Source organism: Gavia stellata, chromosome 17, assembly GCF_030936135.1.
Source record: "Gavia stellata isolate bGavSte3 chromosome 17, bGavSte3.hap2, whole genome shotgun sequence".
Classification (NCBI taxonomy): domain Eukaryota; kingdom Metazoa; phylum Chordata; class Aves; order Gaviiformes; family Gaviidae; genus Gavia; species Gavia stellata.
Window position 1 is genome coordinate 14,511,099 of NC_082610.1, and position 9,482 is coordinate 14,520,580.

A 9,482-nucleotide genomic window follows, 5' to 3' on the forward strand; every position below is an offset into this window, starting at 1 on the left:
CCTGGTCGGGCTCACCCAGAGAGCAGTACTGGGAACAGCAGGGATGTATAGCTGTAGTACCTAACAATGCCAGGACAACTGAACGGCGCTGGAAGGGACTGCGAAAAATACTAAGTTACACTGTGGCTTAATCAGACCTCAGAACTATCAAGACAAAGAATGAAATGATGACATGAGCTCTTCCACCCTTCTTATATCCTGCAAAGAACAAGCATGGGATTAACTTGAGGACTTCGGATATAGTTTCTCACCGTATTTTTGCTGACATGCTCTGATGACATGTAAGACAGCCACATAGCACTTGGACAAAGCAATCAAATCAAAGTTTTATAACTATGCTATTGCTTAAAAAGGCTAATTTTCTGGTCTGAGGTTGTTTTCCAGATAAGGAGTTTGTTCAACTCTTATCTTACCTTATGAATGCATAGAACTGAAGTGGCAATAGGCGCTGATTTTGAAGTATTTTCAGAGTGAGATTTTCCTCCACAGTTCATCCCCTTTGTGCTACCCTGGTCACACCGCAAGTCTGACCCTGGCTGTATTTGGTGAGCTGCGAGTTCTTCTTGAGGCACTCCCCTTGTCAGCCTACTGGAGGTGCAGCCTGGGACAGAACTGGGTCTGGCTGGAGCGCGGCCGAGTTTTGCCAATCGTCAGCGGGTGGGAGCGTGTTGCCAGGTAGCTTGAGGTAGGGCTGGAGCCTCCCTGAACCTGCTCAGAGGCTGAGCTGCGGTAATGCAGGTCAGAAGATGACAGAGCCATAGCCAGCTTCCTTGTGGTCTGCCCCTTCTGCCTTGCCAAGCAAACCTCGGTGCAGGACACTGTGGTCCCATTTGTTTTAAAAGATAATTCCGCGCTGGATTTTGAATATATACAGGGAAACTGCTGCAAAACCTACTGAGCAAAAAAGCTCAGTAGGAATGTTTCAATGAGATTAAAACAATGCAACCCCAATCTTCTGTTTAAAATCTCTTCCATATGTCAGTCTGGAAGTTTATCTAGGGCATTTTGGAAGAAAATTTGCTTCCAGACTGATTCATAGATTTATCAGTAATTAGTTCAACAACAGTTCCACTTTCTCAAAAGTAGTTACTGAAGCAGCCTAAATCCAGATTTAATGTCCATTAAAAAGGAAATGCTTCAGTGTTGGGATCTGTATCAGTGTTCTCGTTCTCAGGAAAGTACTGCACTTTTGAAAAAAAGAGATTCTCATTTTTGGGCCAAATTCAAACCGAACTACAATATGGATAGGTAAAATATTATTTGTGCGGATGAGCTTGATGTGAGCTTATTCTAAATCTGAATATGGCCTTTTGGAGGCTATGGAAGCAGAATTAAGCAAAGGATTAGATTAGTTAGGGATGTAAGTTCTGCAAAAGCAAATGCTAACAAAAGTTTGGATGATAGGTAAGGTGTTACGTTTCAGAATTTAAGCCAGTCTCTAGCTATTAAAATTACAGAATCACAGAAATTGGAGGTGAAAGATATGCAGAGAGCATATTTAGCTGATTATGTTCCTCCCCCAGGGCATATCAACTATACATGTCATTTCTGACAGACGTTAGGCTACCGTGCCATAAAACCCTCCAGTGAAAGATACGCCGTAACTGCAATGCAACCTATTCTTATACGTCATTAATCTCAATTGTAGAAAGCTTTTTCTAACGTGTGGTTATCTCCTTCGTTGCCTTTTAAGCCCATATTTTTGTTGTTTTGAATACAGTACCAGAGTGTGGATTATTACTGCTTCATGGCAAGTATTTATTTATATTTTTGTTACCACATTTCTCCAGTTTCCTTCTGTTAACTGTTTCCCCAATTTTCGAGTTTGTTCTCTTAAATCATGTTATAGGATCTCTGATAACTTGTACTGGTATTTTTCTGGACTTTCTCCAACTTGCCCAAGTCTTTTTGAGGTATGGCATGCTGCCCCGAACAGGGTACGCTAGCAGATCTAGATCTTATCAGCAACAAGTAGAGTGTAAGGATTACCTCTCGGGCCTTAAACACGATGCTCCTTTGAATATACAGCTTGCTTTTGCAACAGCACGATGTTGTTAACTCCGGCTTAGTTTATATCATTTTCTGCAGAACAGATTACAGCGAAATGTTAGAAAGATGCTTTCACAGGAGCTCAATAGTGCTTACTTTCCCCCATGTGGCTTGTAGAGTCTTCTCAGGTGGCAGTGCTTTCTGGCTGTTCCTGGAGACCGGATCCTGAATTAGATAGAGTAGGCATCCACCAGGAACACAGATAAGTAACTCCCCAACTTCTCTTCCTAAAAAAAGACCATGTGATTTTTACGGCTGGTTTTATCACGAATTGTCCCTACCTGCAAAAGGCTTAATTAGGTGCTATGATGAACAAGCTTAGAGAGAGCAGAGACCTGAATTGTGCTTACCTCCTCGTGAAGAACTTTCCGTGTCTGTGGATCGTGGCATCGTCACTGCACACCATTTCCTTTTTGTAGAGTCCTCTCTTGTCAGATATGAACCATTCTTGGGAATGGCAATTTTTGTCACAGTCTTGTCTATCGTGAAGAATTACATTTTATTATTTGACACACAAATTTTTCTTTCTTACTTTTAACCCTTGTTTCTCAAGATGCCCTGTAACAATTGAACAAAAATCTCAACATAATATATAAATGTGATATTTTTGTTTAATAGTGTGTCAGCTGGTAACATTTAAGAACCTCACTGCAGTGTCTATGGCTTGTTGACATAATGGCAGTATTTTCAATAGAAAAAATGGTTGCACTTTAAATAGTATCAGTTAAATAATATCAAACAGTAGAATATTATAAGAAGTTGTATCTAGTGTAGAGAAAGAAAGTCACTTTAAAATAGGACAGATTTTTCTTATTCTCTACAAATTTAAATACATTTCTCTGAAGAGGGAATTCCTTTTATTTAGAGCTGCAGGTTGCATTAGAACACCTAATTTCTTTAAAAAAAAAATCCAGTCATTCTGTAGCTCTTCATTTCATCTGCTTTGAACCTATACCCATTGATTATTTTACCTGATATATTATCAGGCACTGAAAAAAGCAGAACAAGTTCCTTGGAACAGATTGTTTCAGTAAATGTCTTGCTTTCCCAGTGCAGTGCTCAGAAGTACCCCTCTGTGCTAGTTTTTCCACGGAATCTTAACCTCTAGTTTTAGATTTATCTAGCAACAGGAGACCATTATCCTGTGAAAATCCTGTATCTTTTTTACAGCTTCAAAAATAGACAAACTGGTCTTTGGGGTTCTTGGGTAAACTGTCTTTCTTCTCCGTCTTCGGTGTAAGAGAAGAGAGGTTTGCAAAAAGAAAATATATCTGGTGAGACCAGATGACGTATCGCTGAGGGGAAAAAATAGGACAAGTGTTCCAGCTGGGAGTCCCTCCATTAGCTCTGGCAAGGAGCAGCCAAAGTGCTTGCCAACATCCAAGTAGTATTTCATCTATACGTGCACAAAAGTAGATCTATTGGCATTCGTACCCGTTGCTTTAAATTTACGTTTCCTCCCGTGAAAGCTTAAAGTAGAAATGTTGGCATCTGAAATCCTGTGATCACCGCATCCTACCGGCTCCAGCCCGAGGCTGAGTCGCGCTGGCGAGAGCAGGACCTGAGCTGACTGGAATCACCCGCAAGATGAAATAAAACTTTTTCCTCCCTGAAGAACTGAAATATGCTATTCCAACAGAGCCGTCTGGACTTTTGAAGGTTAAAACAGAAATATTCTATGTGGACAAGGAGTAAATAAATCCCCAAAGCAAATGTGAACGATTAACTGTTAACGTAGGAACAGGAAAGGAACAGTGAGGGGTGTGAGAGAGAGAAATGTCTGCCTGCAAGCCTGGTCAGTCAAGTTTCTCCACTTTATTTCTGTTGGTGTAGCTGTACAAGTCACGTTAAAACAGCAAAAGTGGTGCTGAGTCGTTTCTTTAGGTGCTACCTAACGTTTGTAAATGCAACCTCAGAAAAACTAGCTTAAAAACCGCACTAGGAGTCGTGGAAACGGAAGAGATTTACAATCAAATACTGAAACTCCTTCTCCCGGGGCATCCCCGTGCTGAGCACACATGCGACGGAGCTGCTATTTAAAACGAAATTTTAAATTTCTCTGTGCGGGGGGGGAAGCCCCCCGGGGAGGGCAGAGGCGAGCGGTGCCCGTGAAGCGAGCTGAGGGAGCGGGCAGGAGGGCAGCCCCGCGGCCGGGCGCAGCCGCGCCGGTGCGGGCACCCCTTGCCCCCGCTCCCCCCGCGCCGGCGGCGGGGCGAGCCCCGACCTCTGCGCGCACTTTACTCAGAGCCTCCAAACCGGGCGTGCGGGCACGGAGCAAGCTCGGGGCCGCCGCAGCCCCGCGCACTTAACGGCACCCCCCCGCGCCGTGCGGCTCTGCGCTCGTTTCCCTCCCGTCGCTGCGGGCCGCAGGGGAGCTCGGCAGCTCGCGACCTCCCCCACCGCCGAGGGCTGTAACTCATGAAAAGCTACGAAGACGTCTTAGAAAAAAACCAACACACCACTGCTCGTCATCTGAAAAAACCCCAACCCCGGAAAACTAAACGCCCTCCTCCAAAAGGAGCGCGCAGCAGCTGCGCAGCCCCCGGCGCGGGAGGGGGGAAAGGGGGGGCCGAGCGGGCGCCGGCGCCCCGAGAGGCGGGCGGCGAGGGAGAGCGGCGGCAGCCCTCGCCCGACGGTCAGCGGGCGGCTGTCGGTGCGTTCGTGCTCCTTTCCAAACTCCAGAGCGGCGGCCGCCCCCACGGAACCGCGCCCGCCCCGCGGGTCTCCCCAGCCTCAGCCACCGCCCGGCGAAAGACGCCATTCCTGCCGTCGGGAGCGGCCCGCCACATCGGCCCCGGCAAGAACAAACGAAGAAACGCCGGGAGGTCCCCGGGAAAGCTCCCCCGTCCATTTTAAGCAGCGAAACGAGCGACCTAGCTGCGCTCGGCACCTGTCCCGCGGTGCGGCCGCGCAATGTGCGCGGGGCTCCGCTCGCCGCGGTGTCACCGCCGGGGCGCGGCGGCGGCCGCAGCAGCGCGGCACAGGCGGTACTCACCGCTGCCGCGGGCGCTGCCCGCAGCCGCCGGGAACGATGAAGGGCCGCGGCGATGCAGGGGAGCGAGGGCACGGGCGGAGCCGCACCGGGCCGGGGGTCCGGGGGGCGGCCAGCGCCGCCCCCTCCTCCGGCCGCGGTCCCTCCGCGCCCCTCCGCCCGGCCCACCGCTCGCTGCCGGCGGCTGCCGGGGCTCGGAATGGTGCGCGGGCATTCCCTCTGCCGCGGCGGCACGCACCGCCGGTGCCGCCGCCCTCGGCAAACGCCCTGCGCCTTACGGCGGCCAGGAAAGGCGCTCCCAGCCCCCGGCTCTCGGGGGGCGGTGGAAGGGCTTTCCGCGTCCAGGCGCTGCACAGCACTCCGCCTGCCCCGCTTCTCCGCCCTCCCCGCGCCCGCTCCGGCGAGCAGCAGTTTTCTCCCACCCCCCCGCGTCGCGTCTCCCCGGGGCCGCCCCCGCCGGCCCCCCCCCCGCCGGCCGGTACTCGCCGCGCCTGGGCAAACACGCCGCCCGGGCAAACATCCTGCGCGGGCAGGTGCAGCGCCGCCGCGCCGTGACAAAGGGCCCTCCGCGGGTGATGCATGGGGCGGCGGGCAGCTGCCCGGTAATCCTCGCCGGCGGGGCTCAGCGTCACGCCGGGCGGAGGCGACCCCCCTTTCCCCGGTGCCTCTTCCGTGCACGGAGAGGCGCGGCACCTGCCCCTGGAGTGTGTGGTGGTGCTGGTGGTTTCCCGTAGGTCCGCGGAGTTAACGCCGCCGACCAGTCCCGCGGGAGGCGGTGCGGACGGCCGGCAGGGCGCAGCGCGGAGAGCGGCTGGCCGCCGCCGCGGGGCTGCGCGCGGGTGCCGAGCGCCCCTCGCTCCGGGGAGGAGCGGCGGGGTGCCGGCCGCAGCCGCCCCCTCCCCTGCCGGGGAAGCGAGGGGGGCCGGGGGCGCACCCCGGCGCAGGGCGCGGCGGCCGGGGAGGCGGCGGCGGCCGCCGCGGGCACTTCCGTACGCGGTGCCCCCGCCCCGCTGCACGCCCGCTCCGTCCCCGGCCCCCGCCCGCCCAAGTGCAGCTACTGTCGGGGCGCCGGGAGGGCGGCTGGCTGCAACCGCGCTCCCCGCTGGAGCCGCGGCGGCTGCCGGGCGGGCGGCCCTGGGAGGGGGAAATCCCGGGCAGGGAGCGGCCCCGCTCTGCAATGCGGTCCCTCTGCTGCAGAGGTCGCCACGCGTGAGCGATCCCGCGGGGGAGCGGGGCCGGGCCGCGCCGCGCGGCGTGAATGGCCACCCCCCGCCGCAGTGCCGCCGGCGGCGCCTCGCCCCCCGCCGGATTTTTTTGTGAATGGGACGCTCACGGAGTGGGGCATGACGTCACCGCCGAGCCGGGCTTTGGCGCCCAATGGCGGGCCGAGCCTCGTCGGGCGGCCGAGGCGGTGATTGGCTGGCGGGCCCGCGCGGGCGCCCACGCAGGCTGCCGCGGCGGCAGGTATAAAGGGGAGCCGGCGGGCGGTGCGTGGTACCGCGGCTCGGCGGCGCCACCGGCATCCTCCTCCGCACCGCTCCGCTCCGCTCCGCCCCGCTCCGCCCCGCTCCGCCCCGCCGGTAAGCACCGCGCCGGCTCCCTGCCTCTCTCCCGGGGTGCGGAGCTTTGCAGGGGGGCGTAATACTTCCATTCGTGCGCTTGTCCACGCGTGGGCACACGCGTGTGCACGGAAGCGAGCCGGGGGAGGTGGGAGAAAGTTAGTCCGCGGTCTCTCTCTTCCGTCCTCCCGCTGACACGACGCGGGGTGTCCCGCCGGGCAGGAGGGCGGCTCTCCGTGCAGAGCCCTGCCCGCTGCTGGGGCTGGGTGCTCTGCCCGGGCTGGGGGCCCGTGGGGAAGCGGGGCGTCCTTTGGAAGGTGCCTCCTCGTCCCGGTGAGCCGCATCGAGAACTGGGAGCTAGCAAACGTGAAGCTGCTCTGGTAGTTAACGGTGTGCTCTCTCCCGTCTGAGATACTGATGCTCTGAGAAGGGAGACGTGTATCTCAAAGCAGATATCTTCAATTATACATTTTTTTTTACAAATTTTGTTCTAATGACTAATTCTTAACTTATCCTTTCTCTGGTTTCAGAGTAGAGATATTTATTGAAATTAAACTACTTAATTCTTATAGTGTAATCTGAACTGGGATATTAGACTGCTAACTGCCAAGAAGCAAGCACTTTCAGGTAAAGTGCTTACGGTGGCACTTCATTCTTAAAAATATTAAACACTAAACATTTCTTTATTTCTTTCTTGTGACTCTTATCCCGTAACTGTTCTTGCTCGGGTCGGACGCACTGACTGTGACATTGTGTGCAGTAGTTAGTCAGAGGAACGTGTTTTCCGCCAGTTTGAGGGAAAGCCCGCATCAAGTTGAATGCAGATAGTTGTACAGAACTGCAGCTCTGAAAAGCCACATTTTTATCCCCTGTAATAGTGCTAAGTTGTCTTAAAATTCTGAGAAAACCAAAGCACAATAGCAATACTCAAAAGAAACAGAAAGTTAGTAGTAATAGTAATACTAACAGCTTTTTTATTATTATTTGTGCTACTTGTGGCTAGGAAATGATGACCTCTTTAGTAGATCTTATAGGACTGAGAGGGTTGGAAAACAGCCATTGCTTCATGTACCTCTTTGTTGTAGAGAGGAAATCATCATGGTTATGCTGAAGATTTCATCTTTCCTTGCTGTTTATGCCTTGGTTGTGTGCCAGATGGATAGCTTCCAGGCAGCCCCAGTCAGGTAAGAAGCTGGTCCTGCTGCTGAGCGCTGTATCTGAATGGTGCAAAAATACTTGAGATTCTTCAGTGATCCAGGAGGGAAATAGACTTCAGTGAATGAGAAAGCTGGCTTCTTTTGATGCTATTTTTGACCCTGTGGCTTTTAAAATTATGTTTATAAAACACCTAATGCTGTGCATGAGTATGGCTTACATAGTCGCACCGGTGAAAGACACTGTCACTGACATGCGGTAATGCATGACAAACCCCTCGCCGGTCTGTGGCTCTCTGCAGTAGTCTAGGTTTTATTCACGCTGTCTTGCTTGCCTTTGCTTAGACCTGGCTTGGAGTCCTTAACGGATCGAGTGACGCTCAGTGATTACGAAGCTCGGAGGTTATTAAATGCCCTGGTGAAAGAGTTCATACAGATGACAGCAGAAGAGCTGGAACAGGCCTCTGAGGGGAACAGGTAAGGAAGGACTGCAGTCCTGGGGCAGGAGAAGGGCAGTGGGGGGTGTTACGTGTTTGATACTTAGCAAAAGCTGTCTGAGCAGACCCTCTGCAGGTCAAGATTTTTTTTTCTTTTCTTGGTGTTATGGCTAACTGTGATCACCTAACTGGCAAAGGATGATACTGCAGAGACATCCTAATGTTGGTATTGGGAGAATGGCTTCCACCTAGTTAACCTGCTTCTATCTGTCTTTTATGACTGAAAGTGAAGGGCGATTTGAGCTTGAATGAGGGGGTTGTGTTAAAATATGGCAGCAAAAGGTACGTCTTCCTAGGGGGAGTGTTAGGGGCCATTCAGTCACTCTTGGATTCTCTGTCGTGAAAATGCATGCTGTCGTAAGGCATGGAAAGTCCCTGGCAGAGGGGACGTGTTCCTCCCAATGCATGCAGCACCACTCTCCCCTGTAGACCAAAGGCATGCAAGAGCATTTGCATTATCCTAACAGGATTTGTATTGCAAAGCATGGGTGATGTATGAAAGACTGAACAGCATGCTGAATACATGGGAGGTAAAACTTCCTGACCCCTAACTACGAGCATCCAAAAGGCTAATGAACTTGCTTTTTCAACAAAGTTGAATTCATTGAAAAGCAGTGTTTTCCTTCTGACTGCACTTGTATGAGCCTTCCTTGCATGGAATGTGATGTGGAGGGGTTATTTTTTTATTTTTTTTAAGTTTCCTAACTGTAGATATTTATCTAGGAAAGAAATGCATGAACATGCATGTTTGAGATTACTCTTCCTTTGGGCATGTTTTTTTTCCTCCCTGCAGCCTGGATAGACCTATTTCCAAACGCTGTGCCAGTCTGAGTACTTGTGTGCTGGGCAAACTGTCTCAAGAATTGCACAAATTGCAAACTTACCCTCGCACTGACGTCGGGGCTGGAACTCCTGGCAAGAAACGGAATGTGCTGAGTGACCTGGAACACGAACGCTATGCAAACTATGGGGAACCCCTAGGAAACAACTAGACATGCTTATTTCTCCACTTCTCCCTTTTTTTAACCTGATGCATGTGGATCTAACTTTGATTGCTAACTTCGCTATGTTATTTTGATTCTGTTTTCGACAGAGAATGTTTGAGATGGACCTAATGTTAGGAAGACAGAGAACATAACATGCATACCAAGCTGGGGGAAAAAAAATAAATAAAAATGAACAGCACTGCCTAGAGATTTAAAATGATTTTCTTAGACACTGATTAAAACAA

The 9,482-nt window shown here is 51.9% G+C and overlaps 1 protein-coding gene across 1 annotated transcript; it reads left to right on the plus strand.

The window, feature by feature from the left end:
* Positions 1-7,698: 7,698 nt before the first annotated feature.
* On the plus strand, positions 7,699-9,243 carry CALCA (calcitonin related polypeptide alpha). Its single transcript, XM_009808047.2, has 3 exons — positions 7,699-7,784; positions 8,100-8,231; positions 9,045-9,243. The coding sequence occupies exons 1-3, from the start codon at positions 7,699-7,701 to the stop codon at positions 9,241-9,243; spliced, it is 417 nt and encodes a 138-aa protein (XP_009806349.1).
* Positions 9,244-9,482: the final 239 nt, after the last annotated feature.